The sequence below is a fragment of the Myxocyprinus asiaticus genome, chromosome 48, assembly GCF_019703515.2.
Source record: "Myxocyprinus asiaticus isolate MX2 ecotype Aquarium Trade chromosome 48, UBuf_Myxa_2, whole genome shotgun sequence".
Lineage (NCBI taxonomy): Eukaryota > Metazoa > Chordata > Actinopteri > Cypriniformes > Catostomidae > Myxocyprinus > Myxocyprinus asiaticus.
In genome coordinates this window covers 13,185,303-13,204,850 of record NC_059391.1, presented here as the reverse complement: position 1 = coordinate 13,204,850, position 19,548 = coordinate 13,185,303, and the positions used below count along the sequence as shown (strand labels likewise).

The 19,548-nt window shown below is 36.8% G+C and overlaps 2 protein-coding genes across 3 annotated transcripts in view; both read right to left on the bottom strand.

Moving 5' to 3' along the window:
* Window positions 1-641, bottom strand: part of LOC127437733 (calcium-dependent secretion activator 2-like) — a 213,107-nt gene extending 212,466 nt beyond the window's left edge. For both annotated transcript variants that reach the window (XM_051692847.1, XM_051692848.1), the window contains exon 1: window positions 326-641. In XM_051692847.1, the coding sequence (XP_051548807.1) occupies window positions 326-631 (306 nt within the window). In that variant the 5' untranslated portion in view covers window positions 632-641. The remainder of the gene's footprint in view (window positions 1-325) is intronic.
* A 7,002-nt stretch (window positions 642-7,643) lies between these two features.
* On the bottom strand, window positions 7,644-19,540 carry LOC127437329 (solute carrier family 13 member 1-like). The gene is made up of 16 exons (XM_051692169.1): window positions 19,504-19,540; window positions 16,270-16,369; window positions 15,727-15,855; window positions 15,492-15,628; window positions 15,170-15,357; window positions 15,048-15,087; window positions 14,881-14,953; window positions 14,378-14,535; window positions 14,141-14,260; window positions 13,596-13,691; window positions 12,603-12,704; window positions 10,934-11,028; window positions 10,686-10,780; window positions 9,824-9,985; window positions 7,941-8,078; window positions 7,644-7,778 (listed from the first exon to the last, which is right to left on the bottom strand). Exons 2-16 carry the CDS (start codon window positions 16,366-16,368, stop codon window positions 7,644-7,646), a joined length of 1,767 nt encoding a protein of 588 aa, XP_051548129.1. The 5' UTR covers window position 16,369; window positions 19,504-19,540.
* Window positions 19,541-19,548: the final 8 nt, after the last annotated feature.

Below are 19,548 nucleotides of genomic sequence, written 5' to 3'. Positions count from 1 at the left end.
ATTGTAGGAAGCGCAAATTCTAGCCAATTACATATTTTAGAGCGAAGCATATGCTGGTATGCTAACGTAGGAATTTTATGTTACATTTTTTTGTCTGTCTTTCTCTTGCCTGGAAATCACAATTTCAAATGTCTCTGTTTTTCGCCATGGGAGCCCTAGTAAACCCGAGTAATGTGCTGGAAGTACATAATGAGAAAAGACAGAAGTTTACAGGATCTCAAAAAAGCGTTTGGAAGCTTCAGTTGATTGATTGACAGGAGTGTAGCACGCGCGCATGATTTTAAAGCGCGAAAAAATTCGAAGCGGCGATTTAACGGTGACTCACCTTCTGCTGACGACGAGTCATATCTGTGGGCTGTTTGGCGTTAAACGGGTACGCGATACACCTCAACACAAACAGGTAAATCTGTAGTTTAGTTTTCCTCTCCGCCTCATCTTTCTGAAGTCTCTCCTGCTCAGTTTTGTCCACCTCAGCGGGAGAGGGGACCGGCTCCTTGGTTTGGGTTCGCGGGGCATCCGACGTCTTTTCGGGTTTGGGACTTTTTTTAACGGGTTTCCCAGTTTTAACGGGCGGTTCGTCCTCAGGTGGTAGTTCCCCCTCAGATTCGTCGCTGGAGGACGGGTCCAGCATAGTCGACACTCAAGAGGCGATAAGTCCTCACAGCTGTGGGAACACGAGAAAACCCCGAGAGGTGTCTGACGACCTCTGTTTTTTCTTTTCTTTCTGAGAATGTAAATGTGTGAGTCTCGAGAGTCGAGACTTTAAAGGCGGAGTCAAACCGTGATCGATTCGTTGACGGTTGAATTTAAGCTCATTCTTTTCTCTCGTGAGCGCAAGGAGGATAGTGCAGAGACAGGTAGGCAACCTGTGGCATGGACAACATGCAACACGTGGGAGGTTCCCTTCTTAAAGGTGCAGTCTGTAGGTACCGATGCAAGTTTTCATTATAAAATAGCCTTCCTTCTTGATAAATAATGTTCACTAAAAGTTAGTATTAGTATAAAAATCCAGGAACTCAGCATTATAGTTCAAGAGAGCAAAATAAACCATAGGCAAAGAAATGCAAACTAACTCAGACTTTAAACATTCAGGGGCAGAGTTATGATTTTCGAGGCCCCAAGCAACCGTCCAACTGGGGGGCTGGATGTGACATGGCTCCAAAAATTATATTGTGTTATATATATATATATATACACACACACACACACACACACACCGGCAGCCAGAAGTTTGGAATAATTTACAGATTTTGTTCTTATGAAAAGAGATTGGTACTTTTATTCACCAAAGTGGCATTCAACTGATCACAATTTATTGTCAGGACTTTAATAATGTGAAAAATTACTATTACAGTTTAAAAAAAAAAAAAAAAAAAGAATCTGAACTTCTTAAACTACTTCAAAAAGTTCTCATCAAAAAATCGTCCACGTGCAGCAATGACAGCTTTGCAGATCTTTGACATTCTAGCTGTCAGTTTGTCCAGATACTCAGGTGACATTTCACCCCACACATCCTGTAGCACTTGCCATAGATGTGGCAGTCTTGTCGGGCACTTCTCACGCACCTTACAGTCTAGCTGATCCCACAAAAGCTCAAGGTTAAGGTTAAGATCCATAACACTCTTTTCCAATTATCTGTTGTCCAATGTCTGTGTTTCTTTGCCCACTCTAACCTTCTTCTTTTTTTTTTATTTATTTATTTTTTATTTATTTTTTTTTTTTGGCAATTTTAAGCATTGTATAGCCTTCATTCCTCAAAACAATGATTGACTGATGAGTTTCTAGAGAAAGCTGTTTCTTTTTTGCCATTTTTGACCTAATATTGACCTTAAGACATGCCAGTCTATTGCATACTGTGGCAACTCAAAAACAAACACAAAGACAATGTTAAGCTTCATTTAACGAACCAAATAGCTTTCAACTGTGTTTGATATAATGGCGAGTGATTTTCTAGTACCAAATTAGCAATTTAGCATGATTACTCAAGGATAAGGTGTTGGAGTGATGGCTGCTGGAAATGGGGCCTGTCTAGATTTGATCAAAAATGACTGTTTTCAAATAGTGATGGTACTGTTTTTTACATCAGTAATGTCCTGACTATACTTTGTGATAAATTGAAAGCCACTTTGGTGGATTAAAGTACCAATTTCCTTCCAAAACAGCAAAATCTGTACATTATTCCAAACTTTTGGCCTCCAGTGTATATAATGCCTTTTAGTCTGTTGACGAAATGCAATATAAATGTTGACAAGTTTGTGCTATTTGATCAGATATTACATAATTTCTTTTAATTCGTCCTTACAGCCATTGTAGTTCAAGTACATTCAAAGTGTTTAATGAAATTAAAATATACATGCATGTTTTCCACATTTTTTCCATGGAAGAATGGTATTTAATATATATACTGTAATAAATAGAATTAATTTTTATGCACAAATACAGTAATAAAAAGCAACATTTACCTACATGTATTGAAAAAAATCATTTTTCAGATTCATTTTTTGTAAATGAATAGGATGTGCAAAAACTACAACATTTTGGGATCCTAGTTATTTTTATAACCCAACAATTATTTATTGTTGTTCAGTTTATTATTATAATATAATACTGAATTGTTATTATCAATATTTTGATCATTTGTTTTATTCGACAGTAAAATATTTCTATCATACTGTACCTCACCTTAACCTGGAGCTTTTATTTTGATGGCTGAAAGCAGGCGAACAGATGATGATCGACAGTATCGGGAAATGGCAAAACCATGGATTTGGGGGGTGTGTTGATGATGTAATCAGATATCGCGATATTTTTTAAGGCAATTATCGCTAAAATATTTTTTGCATTTCACCCAGCCCTAGCTGAAAGTACAGTGTATATATGGTTTATCAAGTTCCTTATTACAATATCTGGTGAAATGCTGTCACGCCTCTATTTCTGTGGTACTGTCACATTTATATAATAACTTTAAAGGAATAGTTCACCCAAAAATGAAAATTTGCTGATAATTTACTCACCCTCAGGCCATCCAAGATGTATCTGAGTTTCTTTCTTCATCAAAACAGAATTTAAGATTTTTAGGATTTCATTTCAGGCCTCCTCCTTTAAACAATGCAAGTGAATGCACTACATTTTTTGACGGTCCAAAATGCATATTTAGGGTGCATCAAAATAATCCACAAGACTCCATTTGACAAATACATTTCTTCTGAACCCAAACTATTATTTTTTAAATTTTCATATTTGTGTGAACTATTCCTTTAAGCAACTTCAAATGTTTGGAATTGCACGAATGGGTGTACCTGCAGCACTTTGCCTCCACAATGCACGTGAACTGCTCCGAGATGGTATCCGGTGCCCCATGCAATTGCGTGGTTTGCATAGTGATTTACACTGCTACTGCTGTCTATTAATTATTTTTAACACATACTCATACTTATGTGTATATACATGCTACAGTATAACAAAAAAATAAAATAATTATACAATCATAAAAATAGCATTGTGCACAGTTACCAATTGGACTATCCCTGGCATATCTCTAATATAATATAACATTTTGCATGTACATTGCACTGTCATTACCTATTGATGCAACTCAGCTCAAAGCATTGTCCATTTAAGCATAGTGTCCTATTTTCATGTTTCAGTCTCTTTGAACATCAACTTTCACAAACTGGACAGCAGTCATCAAAAGAGTGGATTAAGTGGTGCTGTACAAAGCCATTTGTTGGACAAGCTGTGGTCAGGTGTAAACATGGTCATGGAAACTATAATAATTATGTAGATTTCAGTTAAAATTTCAGCGTAAATAGGCAAACAGTGGATCGTTTTCACAGACTTTGATGACGCCTTTCCAACTTATTTAGCTGCGTAAATCTAGCAAACATTTTTTATATTTGCTTTTATTACTTTTTTATTTGGTGTACATTTATAACATTATACTTTGTATTATATTACCCTGGAATAAGTTTTTTAAAACGAGTTACCGCAGATGGGATGAAGTTTTTAATGCAGCTGCTGAGAGAGTGACATTAAATTTGCCATCTTCTCTCTTCTGACTGTCGTAATCCACCGCTCTCTATTTTTACTTCATTAGGAAAGTTGTGGAAGCATAATAGTGACATTTTCTTTTGATGTTGGAGCATATGGTTAAGCAAAAATTATATTTGTCATGGTCTCCCATTTACTCTCATTTACCGCAATCAAGGTTTACCCTGAAATCCTTTACTTTTGCGTTTTCAAAAACTCAGAAGTGTGAAAAGGGTCCATCAGAGCCAGGGTGCAACTACCCATTTTCGAAGATGTATGCGATACCTACATTGGTGCCCCCTTTCACCTTACAGAGGGGCAACCCACCCCCCGCCCCCTTAATGTGCCGCCGTGCCCCCCTTAATATAATGCCCCTATGGGTTGCATACATTTCATATATGGTTTTTGTGCCTCTGATCAGAGCAGCAATGTTTCGAAAACCTTTCATATTCACTTTGCTTAATTTTGCATCCACAAGGGATCGGCCACCGATCAGTATTGGCCGATATTCACATCCTATGACTCGATCGGTGATTGGTAATTTGGCCTATCGCATAAACTATCGCTCATGTCGCAAAAGACGCTCGGCTCCTTTAAGGCTTCAGCTGCACTGTCATGGCATCACAGAGTGTGGAGAATACTGGCATAGTGTTGCAAGACAAACTTGATACAGCAGATAAGAACGATGCAGTGGGAGAGGTATGGTGAATATGGAAAGTTTGTGTACTGTACTGTTAATGTGTTGTTTCACACATCTCAGTAATAACATAAGTTACAAGATGTGGTGTAATTCAAACATCTTTATGAAATATCTCCCAACTGAACGGCATTAACAATAGTCCAGAGACATCTCTTGCCCTCATGAGAGAGTGAAAGTAGCAACAAGTGAAAACTATTAATACAACCATCCAACTAAATGAAAATAATTCTTCAAACAACATTAAGCTATCATAATATAATGTATTAAATATAATGCAAAAATAAAATGGAACTAAAATAAGGAATAATAATAATTATATGAAATAATTAATCAATAACCAAAAATGTCACATTAAGTTTAATTCCACCAATGGGTTATCAGTTTGTCTTCAGTTTAAGCTTCATTTTTTTTTATAGGGCTACCTATCTTAATATAGATAATATTTTATTAGCCTATTCTGATTTTAAAGTCTTATTTTTTAAAAGTTTTTTTTTTAATAAGCCTTTTAAACTTTTTAAACTTCTTTTTGTCAAAAAACTAGGCAAATTGATATTACTGGGAAGAGGAAAATTGTGCAGAAAGCTTACATATAGCCAGTTATGACAGAGATCCGAATAAAAGGTTAAATGATCAGGATCGGCCGATCCGGTGACAAGAAGATCGGTGATTGGCTGTAAAAATCCTGTTCGGAGCATCTCTAGCATCCACAGGACAATTATAAATGATGTTGATGACTAACAATATGTCTTGGAGAAATGCTATTGTTAATTGTTTAACTCAATAGTCCTTGCACTTTAGTTTACAAGAAATAAATACGAATGTATTAAGTAATGAGATTAGACCCTTCAGACAGGCTGTCATTTTCTCAGACACAACTGAACAGTGACCTTGTATTGAAATGGCTGCAGGTTGCATGGCATGCATGAATTTTAATAAAGTGGGTGGTTTGCTGAATTAGTTCTCATTACTTTGAGTACAAATATAACCCCAGGCCCATTTAGACTGTATGTTAGAGCATCTTTTGATATGCATAACCTTGTATTTTAAACTTTAACAATAATGACTGTGACATATTTTCTTCTTATTATACATTGTGTATTTCTGAAGTGTATTGTTAATCTCTCCAACCCTAATGAAAAAGGGAGAAAACTTTTTTATTTCATTATTGCTGATAAGATAAATGTGCTTTCAGAGCCATTTCCTGTCAACCTCCACAGATTATATATATATATATATATAAGACCATTTTTCTTAGTAACCCCATTTCCTCAAAGCTAATCTGTCTTTCTTGAATCTCTTTGATATGTCTGCTACCCAGACTAGATTTGCCAAAACATATAATTCTGGGTTACAATAATTAGATCCACTCAGCACACAGCTCAATTCACATTGATACAGATGACAGTTTCTCCAAACTATTGTTTATTAAAATCACCACAAACTCTGCCAGCACATGATGGCTATGAATGGGTTTTTTTTTGTTTGTTTTTTTTTTTTGGCAAAAACAGTGAAACGCATGTTCAGTCTAGAACGACTTACATTATACTTGCATTGTAGCCACATGGCTTAAAGTCGATAAGATAAATAGGTAACTCCAAGTGTTAATGTCACCTCACAAAAACTCTGGGTCGGGGGGACAAAAAAAAAAAAAAAAAAAAAAAAAAAAAAGAATAGTAACAAAGAGATATCATGCATCAATCCATGACAAAATTGATATCAAGTTTCCATTTATAAACACCGACATCTTCTGTCAGGTGATTTTTAAAGGCAGTTAAGCAAGACATTATTTGGTGAGAATATAAAACAAATAAACACAATAAATAGCATAAATAAAAATGAAACATATTTGTTATTTGTGCTAAGAATCCAATTTACAAATCTAACAGAGATACTCTGACTAATGCCCCTGAAACCAACTCAAGAGGAGCGAAATAATATTGTCCATATTGTGCAAGAGCTTTTATTTGCTGACCACTAGAGGGAGTATTGTATGCAAAGGCAGTTTTTTAAAGTCAGTGCCGAATCTTAAGTTGCAAATAAACACTGTCCTCTTACAAATTTCATGAAAATTTAGTCTGTTATCAGCTCTGTCTATTAACTCTTTTGGTCTCCTTTCTTTACAAGCAATTTTTAGTATTCTTCTACTAAATCAGTTCACTTATATGCATGCTACAGTATAACAAAAATATACAATAATATTAAAGGTTAAGTGCTATGTTAGATATTTGTGCATTTTGTCACCAAAAGGACTAATCCTGTCATACAAACTGTCCTTAAGGTTGAACAAACATCTCTAATCTAATACATTTAGTATGGACATTGCATTGTCAGCTACTTATCAGTGGAAGTACATTTAAGCATCCTTTAACAGCTTTTACCACTCTCCAATTCAAATGTAAGTCTCTTTAAACAAACTTTCACAAAATAGTTGAGTAAGTGATGCTGTACAGCATGGCCGCTGGCCCAAAAGTTGTCAGGTGTTCGGCTTAACGCTGCGGCTCGTTTCAGCTTACCGCCACCCGTTTGGCACCGTTCGGCCCAGTTTCGCAACCGGCCCACCGGGAAAAGACCGGTTCTCCCTATGGCTAGTACGCCCCTGCTGTACAAAACTATAGGACTTAATGTGTCCTTAAGGCAGTTATCTAAAAGATTATTACAAAAGTATTTATAATACATAAACAAATAGTGATGTTCAGACAGAACATCTCCTGGAGCTCCTTTAACTGTACAGCTGTCTGTTTTACTGTTTGAGGCAAGCTGGCCATACCTCTTTGTAGGAAGTCCAGGATGTCAACTGACAGAATGTCCAAAGAATGCGCTGTACTTTTAACTATTCAGCTGACAGCAGGGAATTCCATATAATTTAGAAACTAAGTAATAAATTATCATATTTCTAACATGTTTACAATAATGGTCATACTCCAGTGACATTTGCCACTGGTGCCCAGTCAGGGTAGGTGTCCAGGTTAAGTAGAGGTGTTCCCCATGTTGTGAGAGCTAATAGGACTGTAAGAACACCTATAACGTTAACACCCAGCCCAGCCTTCACCTACAATGAGAAGCAAACCATATTAGCTTAGTCACTGTACAATATAAACTTACCTTACCTCATCTATCAAAATTGCAATGCAAAATGACTTGTGAGGAAGTCTATTGAACAGAATTATAACTCATAAATTAACTTTTAAACAGCATACTGAATCTGTCTCACCATGTCCATGCTTGAAAGATGGCCATAAGTGAAGACAATGGCATTAGGAGGATTAGAAACTGGAAGCAGAAAGGAAAAAGAAACACAGAGGGCTGTGGGAATCAGCATGTACAGAGGGTTCACTCCAATTGCCTCAGCCTGGAAAAGATAATTTGTGATGAGAATAGCTCACAGAAGTAAAAAAAAAAAAAAAAAAAGATTTAAAAGGGTCATGTCATGAGGAATCAAATTTCCCTTGATCTTTTGACATATAATACAGTAAATTTCAAAACTTAAAACATCCTCCAAAAAAAGCATTTATTGACACTAAGCTGAAAAAAACTGTTTATTCTCTACTTACACGACTTGCCTACGTCCCTAGGGGGCCTTCATTAATGCATGGCCACCTCTACAGCAAGAGATCAACACCTCCTTTTACAATATCACCTCTTTAGTCTGCCCACTGGTGTGCAGTCAGAATGAACAGAGGTACAGCCATTCCTACACACCTAGAGGGACAATTGCTGTAGTTATTATTTAACTAACAAATAGATTGCGATGTCGTGGAAGATTCGAAAACGTGTCGGTCCTGGCTGTGGAAATTCAGCTTTTCTGCATAGTCTTCCGAAGGATTACAACGTTAGGAAAGAGTGACTGAAGTTTATTTTTAACAAAGTTCCTGATAGCATCAATGTGGGATTAAATGTTTTGTTTGGCACATTTCTCTAAGGATTCTTTTGAGAACTTTGGACCCTTTTCACATATCCGGGTTTGCAGAACTGAAGTAGAATAATAGTTGGGTAAACTTGAATGGCTGTGAATGGGAGACCACAACAGATGTAATTTTTGCTTACCTGTTTGCTCCAACAGCAAAAGAAAATATCAGTGATTATACTTTCAAGGCTTTTCAAAGGAAGATAAAAATATTGAGTGCTGGATAAGAGCAGTAAGAAGAGAGATATAGGGTACGTTTTCTGTCACTCCCTCAGCAGGTGTGTTAGAAACCTTATTGCAGCTGTGGTAACTCGATTTTTAAAACGTACTCCAGGGTAATTACATGGTTACTTACCAAAGAAATAAATATTTACTCACAAAATGAAAGACAATGGTTAATTATATGCTATGGGCTGCCTTCTCATCTGTCTCGTATTAGCCAGGACACTCCGTATTTTGGCCAAAATGCATGCATCGGGATGCCCATTATCCTATATTTAAGCAGTGAAACAGTAGATGACAATTGCCTCCCCCGGATGACCGATCAAATGATCGGGGGTGTGATCCCCCTCCCGGCGAACATGCCCTCTTTCCCATTACATGGGAGTCAAACATCCTGGTCGACTGTCTATTTCAGCTGGATACAGATTTATTAACCCTTCACATTCTCAGCACGTTTTCAGCTTTATATAGCATTATTATATCACCAAATCTTGTATGCCTAATAATGTAAGTATTGGGGAGCAACAGTGCAACAGTTTTCAAATGTTATTACAACTGTAGTAGTTTGATTTGGTGCTTCACATAAATTGGAACATTTAGCTATTAATGATAGCCTGGACTGAGTGCTTTCAGGTGATTTTGTAAATTGCTTGCATGTTCTCTTTCTTTTATTCTTGGAAAAAACAGTTCCACGAGTGTTGATGGAGGGTATATGCGCTTCAAAGATGTTAGCCAGTCATAACACAGTGGGCGTGTATATAGAAGTCTTAAAGGGGACAGCACAGAAAACAGCGTTTCAGAGAGAGGGGCCAGAAACAGGGTGGAAAAAAACAATTTAATACTACATTACGATTTACGACATTTACTAACATCATCAGTAAACCTCAAGGAAAATCCTAAAGTATAAAAAAAAAAATGCATGACATGACCCCTTTACATAACATTACGGAAAGTAGATTCTAACTTACCAAGGGTGCCAATATAGGCATAAAGATTGTGATTGTGGCCGCATTGCTGGCCACCTCTGTGATAGAGGTGACAATAAGGCAGGCGATGGTGACGGTGGCTAAAGGAGGGAGATTTCCCAAAGGGGTCAGCAATTCAGCTACCCAAGATGATAAACCAGAAATCTGATGGAAAAATGAAAGAAATGGAAAAAATCAGATCATCTTTGAAAAACAGAAGGTGAGTGAACGTATATCAAACTAACATTGCAAACATGAGCCTGTATGATATTTATGAACTCAAACAAAAGCCCCACAAGCACAATATTCCCATTAATATTGGAAGATCTCGCATTCATAAATGATGTTGATCTCTTTGTATGCTTGTCGACAGAGACTGGAGTCCTAATTTAGAAGTTTGTCAAGATACGACATCCCGAAAGCCTAATATTGAATATGGAGAATGCAGCACGGCAGTCACCCTTTCTGCTTTGAAGATCTTAAAGACCGGACTTGCCATGACATTTGGGTGTCTGGATCAAAACAGAGCTGAAGCCTTGGTGATAAGACCCCAGCCCAGCCCATCTACACCAGAAGAATTTTAAGAAGCAAATGCTCTTGTTTCTAGTCTGTGCAATTGACATGAGGAAGGAGCCGTTTTTTATACTGAAAATGATTTCCTGCCTTCCCTCAGTACCAGTCTTATAATGGAGGCATGTAATTAGCTTGAATGGAACGTTAAAGCAGACAGAGACTGACATCATGGAATTGTTGTTCTCTGTAAAATGTTAATGGGCTGCATGCTGTAAGAAGTCTTTGGTGTGATCTTTATTTAATTTAAAAGGAAATTAATGTTTAAGATTAAACAATGACCTTTTGATCCTACCTTTGTGCCTTCAGCCAAAGCAAAACCCCCACCCACAAGGAGACAGATCTCCCATGGCATGCAGGCCTGAAATTCCTTCCATGTTATCAAGGCATCTGTCACAGGAATTGAGAACATTAATCAACGGCATGACAGCACCAACTGACAAATGAAAATGTCTTTGAAAAGTTGCTGTGCAGATTATGAGTCTAAGGAATCATTTTAAATGTTTTTGCACATGCAGAAAATAAAAGATGAAGAGCAATTACCGTAGCGATCTGCATTTGGTTTGTGCGAGGGAATGATAAAAAACATTACACCCAGCAACAGCGCTACAGTGGCATCGGTAGCATAGCCTCGGTAACTGGACAGATAACAACAGAAAAGTATAAATGAAAACTTTTGTTTTTGTAAATTTAGTTTTTAAGTAATTTGAAGGGAAAATTAAAATTCAGTCATTATTTATTTGCGCTTGTGTTCTCAAGCTATTTGAATTTATTTCTTTTTTGGTACTCAAAGGGAGATTTAAAAAAAAAAAAAAAAAATCTGTTTACTGATGTCATTCAATGGCAGTGGATGATGACCACCTATTTAAGCTTCAAATGGACACAAAAGTATAATTCAGAAGTCTAATAAATTATTCCATGCAACTCTTGCCTTGTTCTGAAGGCATACAATAACGTTTTGTGAGAAACAAACTGAAATCTAATTTATTATTTTGTGAAAATCTTTACTAACCATTGCTCTTCTATGTGCGTTCATTTATGTGAGTGCACGAGAGCAGAAGTTCACGCAAGATGGGGCGTTCAAGCAAGAACTTGCTTTGTTGTTGCTATAAACAGAACACAACAGCGATATTAACAACAAAGAACACAACACAGCTGCACATAAACCAGAGAACCGAGCATACAAAACATGTCTGAAGAGTTTGAAGACGAAGATGAGAGGCATTCCTATGCCCAGCCTTATTTGTATGAACCAGAATACTCAAAAATTGGACTGAGAGAGACAGGAGAGTTTAAGGCAGCTACAGTAACACTGTGTCCTAACCAGAGATGAAACGACACGCAATAAAAGGTATCTTTTCTATTTTACGCAGAGTTTGTCCTAATCAACCGCAACAAGCAACAGGACATTCTATCAATCGCTTGGTTTCTATTTCTGCGTCGCACCGGGTAGCCCCATCCACTGTGAACTGTAAGTCATCCAAAGTCTTTCTCATAACAGTATATTGAAACAGCCTTTCACTAGCCAGTAAAAAAACAACTTGATTTTGGCTGAGGGTGCCACACCTACCGACTGTTCTGCTGAAGTTTTGCTCTCCTCAGTTGGAGGTCTGTCACACACATCAGTTCAGAATGGACAAGAGGTGACAGACATACCGGCATCCTCTTTCGTTAAATGAAAACATCAAAAACACTGCAGTCTACTGTACTCTTTGTTTGACTGTAACATCTGACTATGTATGTGCGGCCTCCTCAACCTCCTCCATCTATCTCAGTTCGATTTCCAAGTACTCCGAGTATCAAAGATTTCTATTAAATAATACATTTGATTTCAGTTTGTTCCTCACCAAAACTAAACGTATGTTATTAAAAAAAGGCATGAGTCGCATGGAATAATTTATTAGACTTTTGAATTATACTTTTGCATCCTGGAGGTGATCACCTTCCACTGCCATATGACAAGAGTGAGCAGAACATTTCTAAAAAAATCTAACTTTGTGTACCCAAAAAGAAAGAAAGTCATATGGGTTTAGAAAAACATGAGGGTGAGTAAATAATGACAGAATTTTCATTTTAAAGTTAACTATCCCTTTAAAGTCACTGGGCACTGATCACTGGTATTGAAGACAACAATGAATTCTTCAGAACTGCAGTATTTGTTACACTAGATCTCCATATATTCACAATATTTAATTAATTTTATAACACTCACTCAGCGAACAGTGATGACCAGCCTGGCATGAAGCCTGGCTCTCGCACAAACCATAAAATGGCCATCAGAATGAAGATAACCAAGATGATAATCTCCTGGGGTCTGTATCAGAAGTGAAACAGTAGGTGATATAGGGAAACAGCCAACAATTTAGGAATTCTTTTTTTTTCATTGCCCTAAATAAAATCTATTATTTAATCAGGTCTCAAAATCATTCTATCTTTGCAAACATGAGCCAAAATAAAATAATATGCATAAAATACATAAACGTTTAGCACTTAAAGGTGTACGTCTCCAGTGGCAAACCAACCCCATCAACCCCTCCCTGGAAAACTGTGTTTTCAAAAATTTTCATATACACTCCCACCCGCCCCTGTCTGCTACAAAAACGGATAGCCCTGCCGCAATATCATACCATTGGTTGAGCGAAAAATCAACATGTCTGACAGCTCAGACAAACAGAGCAATCATTTGAAAGCTCCATAATGTTTACTCTTTGTGAAGTCAACTTACGAATGATTTATTCTCTGTACAATAAACTGAAATATAAGTGCACTCAGTGATTTTGTTACTAATTATGAAGCTTTTGAAATAGAAAGAAATTAATAGGATTTATGAAACATTTAAAATGATGTACACTCACAAGAGATGAAGACTGGTCATATCTGTCTTAAAGAAAAGCTGCTTGTTTTAAATAGTTCTGGGCAACATTTATGAGCACTGCTGTTAAAACTGACCAGCCAAATATCTCAATATTACCCTGTAATTGGGGATTTTTTACTTGCAGAATAAATTAATCATGGATGACAACAAATGGCGCAATGCCACCATTAAACGAGAACTTCCTTTTATGCGTGATCTACTGTACCCCACTAGGTTCAGTGCAACTTAAACAGCATTATTACTGAGTGCACCTTTAACCTAATTCAAATCAATTAAAATGACACACATCTAATATTTGGCGTGTTATAGAGAGAAAAAAAAAAATCCAACCTTATGGGCCCCAGTGACTTGTATTGATTCTTCAGCAATTTGGCAGTGTTTTTTTCTGCCTCTGACTGTTCTCTGGAGCACAGACTGGCACGAAAGCTATGGATAAGTAGAGAAGCATATATGCACTTATTGTTCAGTTCATTTACTGTGTCATTTCAGGGCACTCGTATAGTTAATTTTTCCTGTTGAGTGGATGAATTGACTGAAATATAGAGAAGAAAAATTACTTGCATGTTCTGCGAGTGATTCTTCATCAGAGCAAGAAGGAAATCTTGATAGTGGTGAGAGGAAGAATTCTGCTTGATAAAACATGATTATTCTGGAGATATGAGAAAGATAGACAGATGGTGAGTGAGAGAGTGAGCATGAGGAAGAAGACTGAAGACAGGTAGAGGAAACCGAAGTGGTAAGGTCGTAAATATGCAAATGACAGTCTGATTTGAAATGATGAATATAAATGAAAGCTTAAGAGGTAGAGTAGAAAATGAGAGACAGAGAGGGGTCAGGGTACGGCTTATGGAATAGAGGATATAATGGTCACTTACTTGGTTCCCAGGAACATCCAGTGCAGGAATATCCATGACAAAACCAGCATAATTATGCAGATGGGAAGACAAAGTACAAACCAGTTCCCAAAATTAATGGTCTTGCATTCTGGATAGTACCTGATAACACAACAAGCACAGTTTAGATATATTGATACACTGACCAAATCGGATACTAGCAAAAGGTAGAAATAATGTGATTTATTAATATAAATATAATGTGTGTAGTGAACTCACTGATGAATATATTCAGAAAAGATGAGGTTTGTAGAGGTCCCTGGCAGGGTGGTCAACCCTCCAATGGATGAGGAGTAGGCAATGCAAAGTGACAAGCCTTTGCACATCATGTGATCTTCACGGGTCCTGTATTTTCCATTTGACTGTGGAGTTGGTGCCTAACAACCATCCAGTAGCATGGATTTATATAAAGAGTATACATAAATTAGAGCAGGAAGTAGGATTTTGTGTATATGTTTCCTGTAAAGTCAGGGATGGATTACCGACCGGGCCAATGGGGCCAGTGCCCAGGGGCCCTTGACTACCAGGGGCCCTTGACTGGGCTTTAATGTTGCGCGATCCAGTTTGGTGACATTCAACAACTTTTGGGCCAGTTGCTATGTAAAAAAAAAAAAAAAAAAAAAAAAAAGGGTGGGAGGGGGGCCCTTGGAGATAATTGGCCCTGGGGCCTTTGCAAGTCATAATCCGTCCCTGTGTAAAGTATGTTCAGGTGTTTTATTTACCTTAACAGTTTCAGGTTCCTCAGGAGCTTCAGTCTGGACTGTTTGAATTGGCTCCACAATGCCTGCTTCTATGCTATAAGTATATAAACAACTTGTTCAGTTTTGCATTAAAACACTGCACAATATTCCCTTGCAAATTTTTCTTTTGCAATTGTATGCATGGTCACCTTTTTATCTTTTCAGTTTGCTCATACTGGACCTCAATATCTGTGAAAACAATTTAAAGGTTGACATTTTACAAGGTTAAAGATGAAAAATTATGTAGTTTAAAGAAGCAGTGCTAACTTACCGTCAAGCTGTAGGGCAGGGTTGGCGATGCCATTTAACGCCCCCTTGTGGTCTTTGCTGGACTCTTCTCCTGCATCCAATACCTGCTGTATCACAGCTTCCACAATTGGCATCACCATAGCCACAGTTGAAGTATTGCTCAACCACATGGACAGGAAAGCACAGCCAACCATGAACCCCAACATCAACCTGTGAAGGCACAATTCACAAAAAAAGAGCTGTACATCAAATACAAGAAAAAGATCTGCAATATGTCCCCTACTATCATTCATCAAAACAATGCATATCTTAATATCTGTTTGATGATTAATTACAGGTCTTACATGCCAGGGTTGACTCCAATCGCAGTAACCAATCTGAGAGCAATCCTTCTGTGAAGACCCCACTTCTCAATGGCTGTTGCAAGGCAGATGACTCCAAGCAGCAACAAATGGAAGTCTTTAAAATACACGGATGCAACCTAAAGAGGGATAATAGCTGAATGAAATCCTTTGTTTATACGAAGTATAATCCACATTAGTTTTCCAAGAATAAAGTGACAAAGTCAGGCAAGTGTACCTGGGAGGACTTCATGATTCCAAACAGAGGGAAAAGCAGTGCAGGGAGTAAGGCCGTTATGGATAAAGGCAAGACCTCCGTCATCCAGTACACAGCCATTAATATCAGGATGTACGCACATTCTGCTTCCTAATGGACATGAAATCAGTTTTGACATTCATTCAGATAAGACAAAACAGATAATCAGTACTAAGACTTGGGCTCAATAAATCAAAACCTCTGTCTTTTACATAATCAATCTATAGGGCAAACTCCATAATTTAAAAGACATAAAATAACACAACTGTGCTTTTTTAAAGAAATTAATTTAAGAGAACATGGAATTTCACATAAATCAATTATCTTCTTTAAATGCATCTTAAAACTGTTAAAGGACATTAAAGAACAGTTATGCCTTATAAGGTCCAGTCTCAATGAATATTAATTAACATTCACATTATTCTAATTCCAATCCGACATGATGGACTAAATTAACTTAAAAAAATCTGCACAAGTGGATGTGCTTGTCATGTTATGTATACATGTGTTTGTAGCATGTCTAACCTTTCTCTTGATGACCAATGGCAGCGGTAACAATGACAGTGGCGTGAGAATGATGATTAGGGGTTTCACACAGCTCCAAGAACATCTTAGCCTCCTCATCCTGTGGACGAAACAGAGTCAACTTAGGGACTTTGCCTTATGATGGCCTTTAAATAATCTGCTGCTGATTAATCTTTGCCCTGGTGCCATCAGCATCCAATGTTACTGGTCCATTCCAGGCATGTCATAAAGCCTTATGGCCATGGAGATTAAGCTTCAAGATTAGACTCCCGCCAGTCATAGCTCATGTAAGTCCCCCTCGACTTGATCCACTTATGTTTACATTTTATGAGCAAAATTACCAACAAATTCGCATATAAGGTTATAAAAGCAAGACTGTTATAAACATAAACCAATTGACACGAGACATAGCCACAGAAAGTGACCTGGAATTCACACCTTTTCTCCTTACAACAAATGTCACTGACTGTTTCCCTTATTAGGCCCTAATCTGGTACTGCACAGGGGTCTGTTAAACAACAACCTGTGAGACTTCATAAACACAAACTCTAAGAAATCGCACAGCAGGTGATAATTCTTACTGGGATTTATTTCCAAAGAATGAGAAGTTGGTTTGCAAAAAAAATATTTATGGAACCTTTAAAGAATAACCAGAAAGATAGATTCAAATGAAAAATACTTAAAACTCAAACTCATTTCAGTTCACATTGGTGCATGCAAGTTTTCAAATAAGTTTGCGTATAATGTAAAATAAAAGTCAATGGACAACCTGTGAGGATTGAATGGAAAAAAGTCACCAGGAGTTGGCCTATGGCCAGCTGTAATATCAAATCTCTCTCAAGGTGTCGAGGTTAGTTGATGCTGGTTCACTTCACTCAGTCATTATGTCTTCATGACCTAGCTTTACGATTGTCATTTCACAGTCAGGACTACCATGGATTTGAAATTCAGAATGGTGTTTCTTTGAAATATCATTGGATAACTTGACTCATTGGTTTTACAGAACCCTCACTTTATTCTCGAATGGTATGTGCTATTACACATTAATCCCAATCAACACCCTTCTCAAGCTTTCTCAAGACAGTCAAAGACAGAACAGCTCTATAACATAAAACAGTAACACCATTTAATAAGGTTCCTTTCATTAACATTAATGCATTAGGTATCATGAACAATGAACAATATATTTTTTACAGCATTTATTAACCTTAGTTAGTGTTAGTTAATAAAAGTACAACTGTTCATTGTTAATTCATTTTAGTTCCTAGTACATTAACTAATGATAACAAATGCAACTTTTGATTAAAAAAAACAAAACAAATGCGTTATTTGCTGAAATTAACATTAACCGAGATTAATAAATGCTGTAAAAGTATTGTTTGTTGTTAGTTCATGTTAACTAATGTTAACAAATGAAACCTTATTATAAAGTGTTACCTATAAAACAAATGAGTTATCAATATCAGCATAATAAAGATCAAAGCATTTTCTAGTGTCCAAAGATAACAAAAGATTGCATAATATCATGGGGGAAATAATGCAGGATAATAATGCTAAAAATCTAGTCTTACCTTTATACTGTACATTTTCATACAGACAACTTTTAAGAAAAGATCAAACAATAACCTAACAATTACCTAATGTCAGTCCCTTTCAGAGGCCGCCAAGGTTTTCATAATATTTTTCCACCTCACTAAACTGGTTCATTTTTTCTTTTAACAGATTTAAAGAAGGATTACTGTGGCATTTACCATTTTAAAGACACAGGAACCTGCAATTAAAGATTTATGGTTTCTTGATGTTTCTTATTAACTCTTATGTTCCTCTGGTTTTCAACAAAAAGATTATAAATTGTTCATTTAAAATAATTTCAAGTTCATGAATTCCTTTCAGGAAGACTCACAAACTGCATCTAAATCATAACAACAATCCAACACAACAAACAAATGCATCATTTAGCCCTGTCTGACCCAACATTTATGTTTCAACGTGACTGTTAAACTTGTTTTTCACATTTTCCCTCCTATTTGTTTTCTTGTTGTGATCTCATTCTGTCTAGTTTTGCAATTTGACTCTGCCTGCTCAGTCACCACACTTTGCGATTGTGATACTTTTGTAACAATCATGATGATGGTTCTTTATAAGATCACAGAGAATGACAGAGATAGGGCTTGTGCCAAATAACACATGTGATAAGCAGCATCTCTAATTAACCCATTCATTAGACTCAATAAAAGTCTAAATCTAATAAAAATCTGTGAAATAATATAAAACTCAAACCTCTTTCTTCACTCTATCAGGTGTCTACAGTCTTTCTTTTGAGCCATTAGTCCTGCGGTGCTTGTGGTTTCGATCACATTTGTTCAAAAGGAACCGCAGGAGGAGGTTCTTGACCTTTACCTCTAATTATCTTACATAGCTCACCTCCTGATTAGAACTAGGGCTATATATAATTTGCAAGGGCCTAATTAGAACCTCTCGAACTTGTGCTTTTTAGGCAACATAAGTGCTCCAGGAAATTGCAATTCAAGATTCTTGTGTGGCATCATGTTACCAATCAGTTTTCTTTTCTTTTTTTTTTTTTTCTTTTTTACAAAATAACAATAAGGTTGACAGCAAAACAAAATAGGAATGAAAAATCTAAATGGCATAACTGTTAGATAACAGTTTCCTCATTACAGGCAAATGATAATTCATTAGCATTAATGAATGATCCTAATGAATAGAAAACAAAGTAAAATTTTAATGATCAGTCCAAATTGCACAGCACAGTGGAGACAGAAATGGCTTGTAAACCACGGTTTTAATTAACATATAAGATATTCAAATTCAATAAATTATCTTAAAGGGGTAGTTCATCAAAAAATGAAAATCCAGTCATAATTTCCTTACACTCATGTTATTCCAAACTTGTATGACTTTATTTCTTCTCTGGAACCCAAATAAGATAAACAGCATGTTAGGGTCTGACATCCTCATTCACCAATCACTTTCATTGTATGGACAAAAGATGCTATGAAAGTAAATAGTGACAGAGGCTAACATTTTGCATAACATAAAAGAAAGAAGCCAAACAGATTTCGAACAACATGAGGGAGAGTAAATGTTGACAGAATTGTAATTTTTGGTGAAGTATCCCTTTAATGAATAGCATATGCTAAAAGCAACACAAAGCCATAAACAATACAGATGCAATTTCAGAACTGAGGAACTAGTGATTCAGTCCCTGAGCACCTGCAGGATTGTGCGTGGCCTCTTAGCGATTCTACTTGGTCGCCT

Excerpts from the sequence above, each read along its gene's own strand:
- LOC127437329 (XM_051692169.1), bottom strand. The coding sequence starts at position 16,368 with ATGAGGAGGCTAAGATGTTCTTGGAGCTGTGTGAAACCCCTAATCATC. Across the intron at positions 10,781-10,933 it reads ACCAAATGCAGATCGCTACG|ATGCCTTGATAACATGGAAG; the intron begins GTAATTGCTCTT and ends TTCCTGTGACAG. Across the intron at positions 7,779-7,940 it reads ATCTTTCAAGCATGGACATG|GTGAAGGCTGGGCTGGGTGT; the intron begins GTGAGACAGATT and ends TTCTCATTGTAG.